Source organism: Canis lupus, chromosome 15, assembly GCF_048164855.1.
Source record: "Canis lupus baileyi chromosome 15, mCanLup2.hap1, whole genome shotgun sequence".
NCBI classification, from domain to species: Eukaryota; Metazoa; Chordata; class Mammalia; order Carnivora; family Canidae; genus Canis; species Canis lupus.
The window spans coordinates 56,263,620-56,282,652 of NC_132852.1; the positions used below are offsets into that span (position 1 = coordinate 56,263,620).

The following is a 19,033-nucleotide window of genomic DNA, read 5'->3' on the forward strand; positions in this document are numbered from 1 at the left end:
TGACTACCCTACGTTTTCCTATACATGGACCCTGAGTGCTGGTCTGGAGGTTCTAGCAGGGGTGTACAGCTACTCGTATACCCTTGATCAAAGAATGATTCTCCTCTATCAGGGAAGGTTGTCCTCTATGATCCAGGGCACAGCCTTGGGAGCAATGCACAAGGAATAGTGGTGAGAGTGGAAGGGGACACTTGCCTAGCCAGCCAGAGCAGCCAAGATCAACCCTGCTGATCAATGGGTGATGGTGTCACAGCCAGATCACCCTCAAATCCCTGAGGGAAACTGATAGGTTTCCTTAGGAGCACTTGCAGGTTTTCCTTGACCTAAGAGGTGAGCAGCACCTGAGTTACTGTACCTTCTTTATCCTTCCTGGGCCATCCTGTCACTTCATAGGTGTGCCTGATAGGTTGACATTGACCGAGGGCTCTGCTTTCACAATGACAGTGAGTTAAGTAGGGCCCCTGCCCTCTCCATGAAAGATATCTAGACACTGCTCTTCAAGTTGACATTGCATCATTTCCCAGCTGTTATTACCACTTTTTAATGATGTAATATTACCTATCACAAGACCCCATTAGTTAGCACTTTGATCACAGAGAATTGCTGAAACAGTTTGTCTCGTTTTCTTGCCCTGCATACTGCATTAAGTGACTATTTATACATTGTACGTAAAATTGTAGAGGAAAAATATTATTGTTGCAAAGTCAAAGCAATCTGTAAATATATAAATAAGTAATAGTACAGAGTATTTCTGCAGGACTAAAAATTATCACAGAGAGTAAGATTAAACGCCACGGCATGCCCGAGGCCCCCTTCCCAGAGTCAGCTTCATTACATGGAATTAGGGTGTACCCATTACTGTAGGACACAGGGAATCAGAAGATATTCTGGAGAGCCCTAGTGGATCCTGTATAATCCTCTGACTCTGTCCCATCACCGTGAGATAAAGGAAGTGGAGCCACTGGCTGGACTGCCAACCGTCCTCCCTGCTCAGTACTCCTCCTAACTTGGTGCCAGCCCTGAAGAGTGAGGTCACTGCCGGTTCCAGAAGGACTTCACCAGTGTCTAGACTGGGTTCTGGGAATGAATGGAAATCTAAAAGAGTACATTTGTTTTAGGTTGGAAATGTTTGCATAAAAAGTTTCTAATGGGAGCTCATGTCAGCTTCAGCTAAACAGCTTCAAAGCCTGTCATATATTTCTGTGCACTGGAGTGGATCTGTCTCACTGTCCTTTCAAATTCTGATGAGCTCTCTAGACATTTGCCTCAAAATACCTCTAGTTTTTCCTAATTGTTGCAGCAGTGGCTCATAGAAAAGTCTCTTAAAATATCTTTTTATCTTCAAATTATTTACTTCTTGAAATATTTATTTCCTCGTGGGAACCTAAGAGTTTTACATGTTATAAAAGAATGACAAGATTCCATATTTTAGTTTTTTACAAGCTTAGAGGTAACTGGTCAATCAGGAGACAATCCCTTTGACATCCACAAAGCTCTTTGATTAAATTACTACCATTCTTAAAGAGACTAGAGTTGACCTATTTCAGAAGCCTCATGGTTTATTTTGGAATCAGCACTTATTTCATGAAAAGATCCACTCATTTTCTGTTCCTTTCAAATCAGACAGTTTTAGTACAACTAGGACCTATTACAGTTAATAAGTACTGGGAAACATTTTAAAACTTAGTAAAAGCAGCTAATCTTATAAAATCTCAGAGGTTTGACTATGAAAAGAACTTGCTACTTTAGTTAGAATAGCTACTTCTCTGAAAAGTAAAGTAGGCTTCAAGAACACAAAATCATGAAGAAGGATGGACAAAGAATTCTTAGATTCAACACCAGAAGTAGAATCCATAAGAGGAAAATCAGACTTCATCAAAACTAAATTAATAAATTTAGTGAACTAAATCTCAGAAAATGATATAAGTCAAAGACTTTGAGACAGTATTTTCAAGTGATGTATCTGATAAAAGACTTATTTCTGGAATGTATAAGGAAATCTTACAACTCAACCTTAAAAGGAAAATAATGGAATTAAAATATGAGCAAAAAGGGCAGCCCAGGTGGCTCAGTGGTTTAGCACTGCATTAAACCCAGGGCGTGATCCTGGAGACCTTGGATCGAGTCCCACATCAGGCTCCCTGCATGGAGCCTGCTTCTCCCCCTGCCTGTGTCTCTGCCTCTCTCTCTCTCTCTCTGTGTGTGTGTGTGTGTCTCTCATGAATATATAAATAAAATCTTTAAATAAAAAAAATATGAGCAAAAGATCTGAAGACACTACACCAACGAAAATAAACAGATGACCCATGAGGACATGAAAAGGTGTTTGACATCATTAGTCATCAGGGAAAAAGCAAATAAAACCACAGTGAGATACGATGGCATATCCACTAAGATGTGTAAAAACAAAATAAAAAGATAGTAACAAGTGTTGGTGAGGCTGTGGGAGAAACTGGAGACCTCACACATTGCTGGTAGGAATATGAAATGGTGCAGCTGCTTTGGAAGATAGCCCGGCAGTTCAATGAAAGGTTTAATACAGACATACCTGTGATCCAACAGGCTCACTGCTAGGCATATACCAGACACACACACACACACACACACACACACACATACACACACACACACAAAGAAAAAGAAAGAAAAAATGAAAACCACCCTTTGTGCAAGGGTTTTACTTACTGAGGTTCCACTTTAGGCCTGTTGTCGTAACATGATTACAAGACTGTCCAACGGGAATAAGGCCACACCAATCACCTTCCATTCCAGTGTCTACATGCATTTTGTGCTTCCCCTGAAGTAGAGACGGAATGATCATTAGCATAGTGAAGAGAAAGGACAGGATGTCAGTGTGCCCTGAAGACCTGGTCGTATGCACCAGGTACCATCCCAGAACCTCACACAGCTTATCATACTTAATCCTAACATCAAATTTAAGTAGTACATGCTGAAGAATCCCAGGAACTTTCACCTGATTTAACCTTAGCCACAATTTTAGAAGGTAGTTTATTGCTAGTAAATACTTTTACATATGAGAAAATTGAAGTTTGTAGAGATTAAATGTGTCCAGGACCATACAGATAACAAGGGGGCAGAATCAGGATTTCTACCTATACTTGCCAATTCGAAGACTAAACTGATTCCGCATGCTAAACGATGTAGCACTCTATGATGATTCTAGGGTTTTAATCAAATACTTGCTCGAATGTAAATAAAACACTGCTTCCTAAGTAAAATCTCTACTTTACCTCAGACTTGGGCTTCTAGCTTTCAGAATTCAATGTTAATCTTGCTAATAACAGTTAGCCTGCTTCCTATACCCATGGTTACTCTAGGGGATGCTCAGTGAGAAGTATCTCTACCAGGAAATGGTATCTACCTTGAGGAATGAGTATGCTTCCTCCATCTGGATTAGGAAAGCTGATATAATTTACTATGTTTCAAGTTTTCAGTTTATAAAAAGGTTAAAGTTAAATGTAATGTTTAATCAAGGCTACAATGATTGCTTTTAAATAGAACACTTGGAAATTCCTCTTCTTCTGCAAAGTAATGACTTTCCATGACGTTTCTATTCTATTCATTATCCTTAGGGTATATGATATTCTTTATTTTAATAAAATATTATTTAAAAGTTGGATATATGACACATTACCAGTAAGGTACTTATACCTCCTTCTACAGCATTTTATTTCAACTCTGTATTTCATACTCTGTTACAGGCTCTGAGAACTTACTCTCCTCTATATAAGACCTTAGAGTACAAGTAGCTTTGTCTTTAGTCAAAGGATTGCTTTTATTAGGAAAACAACTCTCTAAATTATTTATCAGTTCTTGAAACTTAACACAAGTTCATGTAGGTCTTTACTACCTATACAACTCATAAATATGTATTTTTATTTGAACATTCAACCAGAAGGCATATATTCAATTAAGAGGGCTTAAATATATTCAAACACAATGAATGTTTAAAGAAAACATAAAATATATTTGTACTTGATGCCCATAACTGGAAAAAACATGGGCATCAAATGTAGACATACACCAAGCAATGGGTTAGATGCACTCAGAGAAATGTGGATGGACTGAAAATATAATGCATTGTGAAAACAATGCCCCATAAGAAACAGAATTAGGATAGATTACAGACCCCATCTATATAAATTCAAAAAAATACAAACTCAACAAGATACTTCTAATAACAAAATTTAAATATATATAAAAAATTTAAATATATATGCGTGTGTGTATATGTACACACTAACATGTCTGTCTATGGGAAAAGTAAGGAGAATGAGAATGTGGTTTAGAGATAAAAAGGAGGCAAATGGATCAATCAATAAGGATTCTTGCCTGGACCAGGGATGATAATGTGCCATGAACCAAGCAACATCACTGACTCAACACTGAAATCTTATAAAAAAGAACAGTATGCTTTTTAGATATAAAGCAATATAGGACAGAAATTCTTAGACTCTTGTGAAGAAAAAAATAGGGAAAATATTATAATAATTCTAAACAATAATTCAAGAAAGAGGAATAATTGGGATACAGCAATGGAAAAAACTCAGGAGTGAAATGAAAACTAATATTGTTTTTGAAAACTGATCTTTGTCATTTTTGTTTTAGGTCAGTTTAGAGCAAAAGCATAGAAACTATTATTATAGCAATGGGAATGTTTTAGATATTCAGAGTAAAAGCAGTAACTGTCAGAAGGTACAAGTAAGGAAGAGTGGAAGAAAGTAAGTGGCCCTCATCTTCTCATCAGGTTACATCGTAAGAGAGTCAAGAAATAGTGCATAAAGTGGTAGATTTTTGGGCAGCCCGGGTGGCTCAGCGGTTTAGTGACACCTTCGGCCCAGGGTGTGATCCTGGAGACCCAGGATCAAGTCCCACGTCGCGCTCCCTGCATGGGGCCTGCTTCTCCCTCTGCCTGTGTCTTTGCCTCTCTCTCTCTGTGTGTGTGTGTGTCTCTCATGAATAAATAAATAAAATCTTTTTTTAAAAAATAAAGTGGTAGATTTTTAAAGGGCAGGATTGAAAAATTTGGTCTGACCTTAGTAACGGGTAATGCGGGTATCATGCCTAAGAAGCAGAAAAGGGACAGAGGAGGGAGACTTGAAATAGCTCTGGCCTTCCTCTGGTCACACTCCTCATTCATAAACCTCTGCGCCAGCATCAGAGATGTCCCTCCTGCAGCTGTCTATGGGCAGACTGTGACCACTGCAAGGAAGGTGAAGCACAGAGAAGTAGGAAAGACACTAACTAGAGACCCGGTCAGGTGCAGAGGAGTGGGGGGCAGAGGGTGGCCCAGGGACAGGAGCAGAACTCAGGTCCATGAAGGAGGGTACACAGGTGCAAAGCCATGACGCAGAGTCAGGACACCTACTGACTGCGCCCTGCAGGTAGGGCAGGACGGGGTGGGGTGGGGGGCACAGGAGGTTGTCAGGGCAGTGATGCTATTCCGTGTGACCCGAGGATGACAAACACATGCCCTTATACATTTGTCAAGACCCACAGAATCTATAACACCAGGAGTGAACCCTAACATAAATTATGGGCTTTTGAAAATAATATACAATATTGGTTTGTCATCTGTAACACAAGCACCACACTGATGCGAGATAAGAGGGGAGCCTGTGAGCAGGAGAGGGGACATGCGGAAGCTTCCCGTCTAATCTGCTCAATTTTCTGTAAACCCAAAACTGTTCTAAAAATAGTTTATTAATTAAAAAAAAAAAGTATCTCTATGACCTTTCAGTTTCTTGTCCCTTACTGGGACTGGCAGCGGTGGGATGGTGGGTGTGAAACCTATTCCGCCAGATGAACGGTACAGCCCAGAGGGAATTGTGCAGCTGTTTCTCAGCAGCCATTACAACTTATGCTGCTTCCCCCCACCTAAAACCAGGCAGTTTTGTTTGTTTAAATCATCAGCTGCCTTAATTTCTTCATACAGAATTTCCTCCTAAATTGATTTACATGGACTAGCTTTGCCAGGCGAGTTTGAGTATTGTTTCTCCCTACCACTCTCCCTTACAGAAATAACTTTCTCTGAAGGTACAGATGCTAAAGATAACACAAATTATCATCCATAAGGTGCCAAACATAACACACCTTAACAAATTCTGAAAGCCTCCTTCACAATGAAAAGGAGTATTGTAGAAATTCTGATTTCCTTCATAGTACCTTGGTTTTAGCAGCAAAGGGATAGAAAGCAGTGGTGGCTTTTCATGTTGGTAGGTCATGGCCTGATAAGGCCCATCTTCCCAGGGTGCCCATCAGAAAGCACAGCATACCAGGGGGTTACAGGTCACCCACAGCCTCGTGAGCACTGGGTGGCAGACAGCATCAGAAGGGCAGGGATGCTCATCTGGCCCAGATGGCTCTAGCCCTGTCTTGGGTAACCACGTCTTTGACAATGAGGCCCACAGTTAGAGACTGTGACTTCTTCATTCCTTATCAAAGAGGGATCTGTGTGTCGTTGGGCTATCTTACTTTCGGTGTGTTATAGTTAACCCTGATCTTTTCATTGTTTGTGGTCTGCGTTAGGGTTTGGTTGTGGTCAGCTGAGCACATTCGTATGTTTGGTGTTCCTGCTAACTTCTGTAGAGAATGGTGGAGGAGCTCGATGTGCAGGGCAATGGGGGGTGTGGGGGTGTGTATGAAATAGGTGATGTGGATGAAGGAGGGCACTTGTGATGAGCACTAGGTGATGTATGGAAGTGCTGAATCACTCTATTGTACACCTGAAACTAATATAACACTGTGTTCACGATACTGGAATTTTAAATTAAAAAGAGAAAAAAAAGAATGGTTAAGGAAGTAAGGAATGGTTTCTCAACGGGTGGACATTAACTCCCTAAGAGAAGATTTTTCAACTTGTATCATATAATGCAAAGGAAACAGCACATATACATGTTAAGTTTTATTATTCCAGGGAGAGGATGCTGTTATAAAATCCACTGATTTAAATGACACAGTGGTAAGCTTTTTTTTCTAGGCTTGCTATATATTCATTGCCTCCCTCATTATGTTAACATTCAACACACCTTGAAATGTTTAATCTGGGAATAAACTAGTTTGTAGACTTGAAAAGTCACAGATAGGCTTTAGCCTGCAGTCAATTAATATTTTTTCTCTTGTTCCAAAAAGATGTTTAGCCATATGTGAATGGTCTTTGTGTTCATAAATATGCAGATTTAGCTTGGTATGGTTAAAGGAGAGCATTATTATGCTTTACTCCTGTATCTTCAGTCTGTGTGACATCTTTAAAAAATGAACAACAAAAGGAATTTTTGTTCATTCCTCAGATTTCCCGATTCATAATATATGCTAGCCTATATGTGATTTGACATAGGCAGGCATACAGCCTGACATTAAAGAACTTCCCTAAAGATTTATGCCATTACTGGAGACTAGAGGCACATGAACTAATCATTGACTTCCATCTACTCTCATGAATCACAGCACAAGTTCCTGTTCCGTCCCCTGTTTGGAGCTAAAATAACTCTTTGAAGTCAAAGGCAGTTCTATATAGTAAAGATGGGACAAAAATCGATCAGATGGTTTGCTTTTCCAATCATGGTTATTTTTAAACATATTAACAACTGCAATCCAGTATGAAATTGTAATTTAGTGAAAGGTAGCAAAGCTATTGCTTGGCATCTGTGCTGGAAATCCATACTTATGAGCAAGTTATAGGCAGTCAGCATCGGCAGATCACTTTCGCTAGACTAATGCCAACCAAGAGCAGAACATATACCAACAAATACGTAAAGAAAGGATTAGAAATCAGTGTCACTTTACTTGTATTATGCTTACCCTTTGCAAATGACTAAGATTCCACTGAGAGAAAACATAAAGTTCATCCTAGATTTAGCTTTTGCAAACACATCAATGAGCCATCTGAATTTTGTTTACATCTCTGAATCATTAAATACAGTAACTATGCCAAGTTTTATGCCAAGATATCTTTGTGTGGATCTCACAAAATACACAGTAGTTTAACAAGATCATTCACAAAGCAACCAAACAGAAGAAGAACATTGTATTTAGTGCAGAAGATTCAGGAAGGAGGTGCCCATGACAGTTATAAAGTGGATGACCATTCATCAAATTGCTGTTAATGCTGTACTTACACCCTGTGGCTAACTGCAGCTAAGGTTTCTGGCACACAGACCCAGTATGAATGAAATACCACTGTATGCTGATTAAACACAAGGACAAGCTCTGGTAGCTCATTTTTCATTTGTTTGTCCAGGTAGTTAAAATATTTATCAACAAACACTGTAGGAAATTAAATAGCTTGCAGGAAGCAAGCACGGGGGTGGGGATGAGGGTAGATGGAGGTATCTATACTGTATTTGCCAAAAGAGACTACCTCTCTCATGCGAACACAGACCTCTGTGATGGTGTATTTTCACAAGACTGCTCATGTGACAGAAAGTACTCGCAAGAGAAATGGTCTCCCCAGTGAATTTGTGGCTGTAAAGTATCAGGGCTAGAAGACTTGTATCTTTACTTTTATTCTGCTTCACAAGTACAGAATTCAAAACTCAAGTGTATTGGTTTTATTCAAAATAGTCTATAATGAATTAATGTTATATTAACATATTTACTTATTTTATTGACGATATTTCCTTTTGAAAATTCATTAATACCTTCTCTATAGATAGATTTTAGTTTCCAATCATGGCAGAAGCACATTTTCCAAAGTGCATTCCGCAGAATACAACTCCCAGGATCAGGTAAGATCGGAAAGATTCTCTTCTTGGAAGTCACAATGCACACCAGCATGGTTAGAAGTTCTAGGTAGTTGTGTAGCAAAGAAACACTGTTTACCTGAGAGCTTACCTGACTACATATCCTCCACCTGCCCCTCAAATAACACCTCATAAATACCTGTGGTCCCTTTCACGAATATGGCGCCAAAGGTGAAGAAGGAAGTCCCCGCCCCTCCCAAAGCTGAAGCCAAAGTAAAGGCTTTGAAAGCTAAGAAAGTGGTGCTGAAAGGTGTGCACAGTCACACACACCAAAAAAGATCCGTACGTCACCTACATTCTGACGACCCAAGACCCTGCGTCTCCGAAAGCAGCCAAAATATCCTTGAAAGAGCGCCCCCAGGAAAACAAGCTTAATCACTATGCCATCAAGTTCCCCTTAACTACTGAGTCAGCCATGAAGAAAATAGAAGACAACAACACACTTGGTTCATTGTGGATGTCAAGGCCAATAAGCACCAGATCAAACAGGCTGTGAAGAAGCTCTATGACATTGACGTGGCCAAGGTCAACACCTTGATCAGGCCTGATGGAGAGAAGAAAGCATATGTTTGACTGGCTCCTGACTATGATGCTTTGGATGTTGCCAACAAAATTGGGATCATCTGAGTCCAGCCAACTATAAATCTAAATTTTTTTACCATAAAAAAAAAATAAATGAATAAATGAATGAATGGATGAATGAATGAATGAATAAATACATACATACATACATACATACCTGTGGCATCTGCATTTCATGAAATCCACATAGGAAAATACTGATTTGGAATAGTAATCTTATATACCGCATCCAAAACTGTAATACTTTGGTTTACTATTTCCACAGCCAAAACATTTCAATGATGTGTTTTGAAATTAATGATCTCTATCTGATTTTCATTTTGGAAATTACTGGATAACCTCAGGGCAACATTATGTGTTTTGACATGAGATAGGCTTACTCTCTGATTAAAAGGTTAATGACAGGGGCACCTGGGTGGCTCAGTGGTTCCGCGCCTGACTTCGGCTCAAGTCGTAATCCTGAGGCTCAAGTCCCACATCCGGCTCCCCTTAGGGAGGCTGTGTCTCTGCCTCTCTCTGTGTCTCTCATCAATAAAGTCTTTTTTGTTTGTTTGTTTTTAAAGATTTTATTTATTTATTCAGAGAGACACAGAGAGAGAGGCAGAGACAGAGACACAGGCAGAGGGAGTAGCAGGCTCCATGCAGGGAGCCCAACATGGGACTCGAACCAGGTCTTCTGGGATCACGCCCTGGACTGAAGGCAGCACTAAACAGCTGAACCACCCGGGCTGCCCTAAATAAAGTCTTTTTAAAAAATTAAAAGATTAATGACAATACTGGATGGTTATCAAAAGAAAGCCTTCTGCATGCTAGTTAAGCTAGTTTGTTAATTCAAAAGTCAAAAATATTTATGAAATACCTACTAATATTACAGACAGTAGAATATGGGACACCTGGGTGGCTCAGCGGTTGAGAGGCTGCCTTCAGCTCAGGGTGTGATCCCAGGATCCAGGATGGAGTCCCACTCCCTGCAGGGAGCCTGCTTCTCTCATGAATAAATAAATTTAAAAAAAAGAGAGACAGCAGAATACTATAATGATAGGCTAATTTCCTCATTAATTCCCAACACTGGCTATTTAAAAATAAAACTGATGAAATTGATGTTTATCCTTTCTTTTCTGTCACTATGCATTGAAACTTTTTACATTGCATCCTATTCCAGTCAGGAGAGGTGGTGTGGTGAGTGCCCTCATACTAAAGTGTCAGAAACCTACGCTTGGCTTCTCCCAAAGATATATACATTTTAAGTGATGACTTCTAAAGACAATACTTACCCCAGAAGCAAGCATTTCTAACAAGACAGGTTACACTAATGATATATTTTGAGTCAGAGTGATGGTAGAGTTTTCAAATAGCTTCAGATGAATGTTGTTATTCTACTTAACGTATGGAATGATCACGATTGTCCATGTTCTCCTGTCTATTCCTATGCTGTTTCTCCATCCCTAACCTGGACAAACTTCAAAGCAAAGGGCAAGCTCTACTTTTGTATGAAAACTCCTTGTGTTTTCCAGGTAACACAGATCACTTGCTTCTAATGGTTACCATCTTTACGCTAGCATTTTGTTACTGTGACGTACCTCTCAGATGGGTTCATGTTGTATCTTTTGAAGATAAAATGTTTTATTTCTGCCTTTTATTTCTGTTGGATTTATAGCACAATGCAATAAACAAATTAAGTGTCTAATAAATACCTGAGTTTAGAGCAAAAAGAAAAGCATGTCAACACGCTTAGTAAAATCTTTATCAAAGTTTGAGTAGATGAACAATAGTCTAGTTGAACTGAAAGAACTCATTAGAGACATGTATACTTCTTTGTGTAGATGTATATGCCTCACTGGACAGTATGACAGAGGCACACATCGCCAATAATTATGAGCACTTGCCAACAATACTCAAAATACCCGTAAAGGTGAATACAGAGTACCCATTCTATGTCTGTGTGTGAAATGGGGTTTACAATACTACCTCACTGGGTTACTTTGAGGGCTAAGTGAGATAACATGCATAAGGTGCCAAGAACAGGGCTTCAAACATTCACATCAGAAATTGAAGTACTTGCCCTGCTCCCTCCAGCAGGTCCTCCAAGTTTAAAGGGAATACAAGTTTTCCTTCCACTCTTCTCTCTGCTTTTTGTTTTACAAAGCCTAGGAACTTTGTCCCATGAATTTCTGAAGGAAACTACACGTGAAAATACATTAGTCTCCTAAGACTAATCTGAAATATTAGCAGGAAGGTAGAAAAAGAAATTTTTGTCTTTAAACATTTTATGTGAAACTTTCATAAAGCATTAATTAGTCTTAATGAGAAGAATCATATCTCCATTTGGTTTATAAACACTCTAGTTTTTAGTAAATTATTTTTTAAAATGTACCCCTATTTTGAAATAGTCATTCTTTGTAGGAGTATAAACATGAACTTTGATCGCTGATTTTAGAAAAGTTCTAAAAGCTCCTTCTGAGGTCTCATCTAGTCATCACATCTAAAATGCAATCCTTTGTTTTGGGAATGCTCAGTATGAACTGAAACTACTACTAAGATAACACAAGATTCTCTTTCTCTTTTTTAAAGATTTTATTTATTTGAGAAAGAAAGAGACAGAGAGCATGAGTGGGAGGAGGGGGAGAGAGAGAGGAGGAACAAGCAGACTCCCCACTGAGCAGGGAGCCTGCCTGGGGACTCCATCCCAGGACCCTGAGATCCTAACCTGAGCTGAAGTCAGAATCTTAACTAAGCCACCCAGGTGCCCCCAAGATTCTCTTTTTATCAATACAAGCAAATAATTTAAATACAGTTCAATTCAGACTCTTAAGTCTACTGGACTTATTTTTCAATTTTTCCCATAACTAGTCAAGGGTTGGCAGGAATACCAGCACTGCAATATACATTTCAACTTTCCTCCCTGTATCGTTAACCACCCCAACCTTCCTCCTATAAAAGCACTGTATGTAGAGTCTCCTACAACAGACAGCTCCCCACAATTACTCAGGCACCAATATTCCCTTCTAGCTGACCTCTCCCTTTTGTCAGGCTCAACAACCCCCGTCCCCCATACACTTCTCCCTTCTCTTATCCCAGAAGCTTCAAGTCAGTCAGACTCAGGGGAGTAGAGGGGATGGAGAGAATTCTTGGAAGGATCCTGGTCATTATCCTATCTGAACAGACTCTGGGAAGTGTTTCTGCTTGCAGAGATGCAGCATGGCTGATGTTCAGCATGTGTGACTGAGTTGGGTATCTAGTTTGAGGTTTCTTCCATTCATATTCACAATGCTCATGGGATGTTATTAGTGCTCTCAAGAAGGGGGGAGAAAAAGACAACTTGGCAATTACTTATTTATTTCAAACCCCAGCCTGACTGCTGAACTTTATAAACTGGAAGAAATAATGAGAAAGCTCCAGTAAAGACAGGGAGAAGTGACGTAACAATTTTTGAATATTGCCCAGGTCCTAACACTCTGCTGGGCACCATAATTCCCACAGCAGGCTTGAGTGGTAGAGTTACTACTAGGAGATCACAGATTCAGTAGTCATTAACGTTCTCAAGATCACTCAACTAGTAACTGGAAGATGTGGGGTCTACACTCCAGTATGGTGCCATTTTGAAGTCTTTTTTACTACACTATCATGTTTTTCTAGGCTTCTAACTTCAAAAGCTGTCATAACACGTCATACCTTTGCTCTTCTCATTATTACTTTTTGTTCCCTGGATTCAGTGTCTAAGTTAAGCTTTTCCATGATCCAGTCTGAAGTTTATCCTCAAGAACAATTACTTGTGCAGTAAATGAAGGAATTAATAAGTGAATGAACAGTTATCTCCCTTGACTTCATCCATCTAGCTTCATTCCATTTACATGTCCTCGTTCATTTACTTGTCCTTTGTTAGTGGCTGAATATAGGGAGAGTGCTGATAAGAATGTATGGGGCACACACTTGTGCTTTCAAAACAGGCTATTAGGTTTTCTGGAGGTTCACAAAGAACAGTACAAGCAAAATCAATGACTGGGCTAAGATTAAGAAAATGAACACACAGAAAGTATTTTAAAAAATATCTGACTACCTTTAGTCTGGAACCAATAGGACAATTTTGTTTCTCCCCTACATCCTAAAATGTTAATTGGAAACAGTTGGGTTAATAATCAGATGGTACAAATTCCAAGACTCAGATGAACCATCATTTACTCCATCATCCTTCTCCAGGAGGCCGCAACCTGGCCACTTGCACCCCCTCGAGGTTCCCCAGTGCACTGTTTTATGTCTAGTTCTCTCAGTGGAAAGTAAACACCTCAAGGAGAGAAGCCACGTCTCATTTATTTTTATATCTTTAAAAATTCGTAGAGTGTTGGACACATAGTAGGAATACAATAAATATTTATCAGGAAGGGAACACTAAGCTTAGTGTTTCCACAGAACTGCTCTCAATCTCTAATTTATGTAATACCTACCACCTCACTATCCTATCCCTTTGTTCTTCTTTACATTAAATCTCCCAGATTTACTGTTTACTAATTCATGATTTCTAGTTCCTTGCTTCCAACTCTCTTGCATTCATTCCAGTTAAACTTTTGCTTATACCTCTTTTCCATATTGGTTTTCATCAAAATAACCAATGACCTCCAAATTGCTAAACCCAGTGGTTAATTATTAGTCCTCACCTTCCAGTAGAATTTGCAATGGGCTAACACTCTCTCCTCCTTGACATACCATCTTTACTTTGCTTGCAGAATGCTACACCCTTGGTTCACTTCTTCACCGACAATTTCCTCTGCTGTGTCCTGCTCTTTTGTCCAGATCCTAAAGATGGACTGCCCCAGGCCTCAGTCCTTTAGTCTCAGTTAGATACTCTCCTCCAATCTATCTACAATTATGCCCTTTGTGAGCTTAACCATATATCCCAAATCCCAAATTTGTATCTCTAGCTGAGACTTCTCTAACTCTGCTCCTGAACATCCAGATGCCTATTCGACACACCTTGATCTTTTACCTCAAAACCACCCCGTCTTGATCTGAGTTGATATGGACTCCATCTTTCCAACTGCTTTGGCAAAAAATTTTCCTTTTCTTGTACTCATAAGGAAATCCTATTGGCTCTATATTCTCAATATCCCCAGATTCCTAACACTTCTCATAATTTCCTTCACTACCACTTTGTCCAAGTCCCCACAACAAGATCTCCTCTTGTTCCAACCAAGCCTATTCTCAACTCAACAGCTAAAGTGATCCTTTGACAAAGTCAAGTCAGATCTACCTACTATAATACCTTCTATAATACTGATACCTCAAGAGAAACACTCCTAAACTTTCTGGAAGTTTTCTATATCCTTTGTCTAGTGCCTGAGAAGTCTAGCTAGACACTAGGTTCTGTCCATGGAGTGGCTCTGAGAGAAATGCTGTCATTATTAATGAATCCTGGTTCTGAGCTAGCCTGAGGGAGCCTATTATATGCACAGCACTGTGGTTCAGGGTACAGGTGCTAAGGAAAGACTTCATGGATCTGAATCCCTTTTCACCATGTTTGTGTTTCATTTTCTTTATCTATAAAACCAGAACAAAAGGACTGTTGAGGATTAAATGACTTGATATGTGAGGTACTTAGAATAGTGCCTGCCACAGTGAATGCTCCATAAACATTCACTATTATTAAAAGGATTAAAATGGGCAACCAAACAACACATTACTTTCAATTTTAGACAATTTACTTGACTCTCATTTTTCGTGTCAAGAATGTTAGGATAATTTTGTCCTCTGAAAGTAACCTGAAAAGTATCCTACTATATATTATGTGTTGGTAAAATGTTATAATAAATAGACCTTTCAATTTAGACAGCTCACAATCTTAATTGTTACAGTATTTTGGTACCTCTTACATGTGGGGCAAGAGTCTTTGATATGAGAAAGGTCAAAGTTCTGATTTTTGAAGGAAAGAGCAGATGGTTTTGATGTCCTGAGGTAACATTACAGTAAGATTTCTGAGATAAATATCATGCCTTAATGCCACTTAGCTTTATAGTTCTGTGCTGCAAAGATGATAATCATGAAGGCACAGTTAAGCATACGAGGTGTGATGCAGTGGGTTTGCAGCAAGGAACAACTGGTAACATAGCAGTCTTTATGTTTGTCACAAATCAAGCATGTTGCACAATGATCATCCTCATAATTGAACCACCTATTCTTTCACCCTCTCCTATTCATACAAGTCTGTGTGTTCCTGTGTGTCTCCACCCCTTTCCTATATTTCTCTGTGGTAGTCCATCTCCAAAATGGCACCCAATGAGCCCTATGTCCTGGTATTTCTGTCTTCGTGTAGTGATTTCCCACAATGAATAGAACTAAACTTGTGTATCAACAGGGTACTGCAGAAGTGTTGGTGTGTGACTTCTAGGCTAGGTCATGAAGAATGTGACAGTTGCCCCCTTGCTTGCTTGCTTTTATAGATCACTTGCTCTGAGGGAAGTCATGAGGACATTTATACAGCCCTATAGAAGTCCATATGGAGAGGGATGAAGCTGTACCCCTCCCCAGTCAGCCAGCACCAACTTGCCAGGTACATGAATGAGTTGCCTTGGAATCATATGACTGATGCCCAAGGCAACTGAACTTCATGAGACCTCAAGCTTAAAGTACCCAGAAGAGCCCAAATTCCAGACCTGCAAAGAAACTCTGACATAAAATAAATGCTTAGCTGTTTTCAGCCACCAAGGTCTGTAGCAATTTGTTTCACAGCAATGGATGGCTAATGCACTCCTGATCTCTTGCTGTCCGTTTCTGGGTGCCTGTGTCTGCACTGCTTTATCTTTAGATCCCCACTGTTTTTCACCTTCTCATTTTCTGTGCCCTCTCTACTTCTTTTAAGGTCCATACAACAGAATAGGCAAATATATATAAATCTGCATATTTATGCATATATTTGCTTTTGTTCAGAAGAGTGTGTGAAAAAAAAAGTGGAAGTATGGTAAGTTGTTTCTAAAGGAAAACAACTAGCTTTTCTTTGCCTCCCTCTCTGTGCAAATATTGGGACTGATTCTCCCTCATCTTTATTCTTTCTTAAGCTACCATCTTGGGGAAGGGGAAAGATGAAGTTAGAGGCACAGAAGGTTCCCCAACAATCATGAAATTTCTTCTCACTGAAATTAAGATAACACATTCATTAAAACAGAACGTATATGCTTAACAACATTACATACACTTAAACTCCCTGTAGCATACGTGATCAATTTAAAAGACCACATCAGGGGATCCCTAGGTGGCTCAGAGGTTTAGCGCCTGCCTTTGGCCCAGGGCCTGATCCTGGAGTCCCAGGATCGAGTTCCACATCAGCCTCCTTGCATGGAGCCTGCTTCTCACTCTACCTGTGCCTCCGGCTCTCTCTCTCTCTCTCTTTCTCTCTCTCTCTCTATCATGAATAAATAAATAAAATCTTCATAAACAAACAAATAAATAAATAAATAAAACCACATCAGAGCAAAAATGAGCCATATTTCATAATGAATTTGGCATAAGGAAAAAAAGCATTAACATAATGTATATTAACTATCTAACTATCAAAGATGAAATGTGACCAAAGTAGTTATTTTAAATTTGATTGGGTACTATAAAGTTTCCAAAATTGGGTCCTCTAATGCAAGACGTACTTCAGGAGCACACACAAGAGGCTGCTTCCTGTATTTCCTACCTTTACATTTTCCCCTCTTCTAATTTTTTTTTTTTTATACAATAAAAAAATTTGTTTTAGTCTGCTGGTACCAATTTATGGTATCCTGAAAACTCCACAATGATGGAAAAGAACAGGTACTCACAACAAAGCAGAATTACCAACATATTTATGGCCTTATCATTTGACAGGGAAGGTCAAAGCTTCTCTGAGTTTATTCATAACCCTGCACCAGCTTTCAATTCTTCGAAAATTGCTCCTTGATACCCAGCTTCCATGAAATCACAGAGAGTGGCAGCCACTCTCTTAAGGCATAAATCAGATTCTAAATAACTGATAGCACTTTTTTTCCTCTAGACCTGGACAAGAAAAGCACTGCATTTTCATTGTTGAGTGCTGGCACCTAGAAAAACCAGCACAAAACGGATGTTTTCAGGGTTTAATTTCTGAAGTCATTGGTAAGAAAACAGTCTTTGGGATTATAAAAAATAAAAGTCCTGCTCTTAAATGCCACTGCTATCTTAATATCCTCTTTTCTTTCATTCTCTAAATCCAAGTTAAACACTGCTGCAGACTTAGTGACTATTTATTATGATTGATGCTCTTGTGACTTTGTTGTTCCAAACTCAAAATGTGCAAGCTGTGTGGGATTTGGGCATAGTATAATACAAGCCAAGGACACAATGACAAGTAAAAAAGTTATGTGTATATGCAACTAACTACTTAGAATAAACAAGTAAGATTAAAAGATATTTTTAAAGTCCGAACAAAATATTAATTTTTTTCTTTATTGATGTCAGTTATTCTTTATTGCAGGGAACATGAAGAAATAGTTCATGGGAAGCCTTTATTCTAATAATCAGTAACATTAGTTTTTAATATTTGGCATGTAACATCTCAGCCACAGTAGCTGGGCATTTTCTCTGAGATATACTGATACATCTCCCAAATGGCTGAAAATGATCCCATGTGAAAAATAGTTGATAGCTCAGGATCTTTAATCTGCAAGCATGATTTTCTTTTAATGAGTTATTTTTACTGATCTATGAAAATAATCAAATGAGTTTTTTTCATTTAGTTGTTTATCCTAATAAAAATTAATATAGTTCTATGAATGGCCATCCAGATGACTGTTTTATGAGTGCACTGGCATTCAATGTCAGTCACTGTGTGTTAGCTCATATTTATCGTTATGTCGGCAACAACAGGGCCAAGAGAAGCAGATACACCACGGTGTGAATTGGCACAGACTCAGGTCTGTGGATCAGATGCTGTCCCGCCACTTATTGGCTGTGTGACTTTGGACAACAAAATTCATCTCTTTATATCTCAATTCTCTCATCTGCTAAATTGAGAGACAATCTAATATCACAAGTTGTTGCAGCAGTTAAATCAAGAGCACACATGAAGTACTTAACTCAGAACCCTTTTCAATAAATCTCAGCTACTTCCTGGTCATTATTTTGTCATGGCAAACAACAACAACAAAAATGGATGAGGTAAGGTTTAATGTGTCAACGTTGTGCTTGTATCAGGACAGGGGCTCTGTTATTCACCCTTAATTATTATTTAATTTTGTTAAATAATCCAACAGAGAAAACAAGAGACAGGAAACACGTTAGAATTTCCATGTGGTGCTTTTATAAGAAACACATGAATATAATTTCACCTCTGTCTACACCATGCCTTTCCAGCCTCAGCCTCCATTCTAAGGCCAGTCTACACAGCCACGTGACATCACTTTCTCGGTAAGTCAAGGCTGCTGTGAAAACACAGACCAAGTAAGTGGACATAGAGGCTATTACATGAAAGGAAAACTAATATGACCAAATCTTCGTCTTAAAAATGAGCCAATTTCACTGCTTTATTTTACATCCTAGCACCTCCATGAATTCCACAATTCACAGTGCTGCTTGGTTTGGACATAGTATTAAGTAATGGTCAAAATTTGAAGCCTCATTTTCTGGATCTAACAGCTGGCATAAGAAGCTATTGGGAAAATGTAATTTTTTTTTTTTTGAAAATGTAATTTTGTGGGAAT

The 19,033-nt window shown here is 39.0% G+C and overlaps 1 protein-coding gene across 9 annotated transcripts in view; it reads right to left on the reverse strand.

Annotated features, from left to right (window-relative positions):
- TPK1 (thiamin pyrophosphokinase 1) overlaps positions 1-19,033 on the reverse strand; it is a 325,666-nt gene that overhangs the window by 88,037 nt on the left and 218,596 nt on the right. For all 9 annotated transcript variants that reach the window (XM_072777563.1, XM_072777569.1, XM_072777564.1 and 6 more), the window contains one exon: positions 2,686-2,797. In XM_072777563.1, the coding sequence (XP_072633664.1) occupies positions 2,686-2,797 (112 nt within the window). The remainder of the gene's footprint in view (positions 1-2,685; positions 2,798-19,033) is intronic.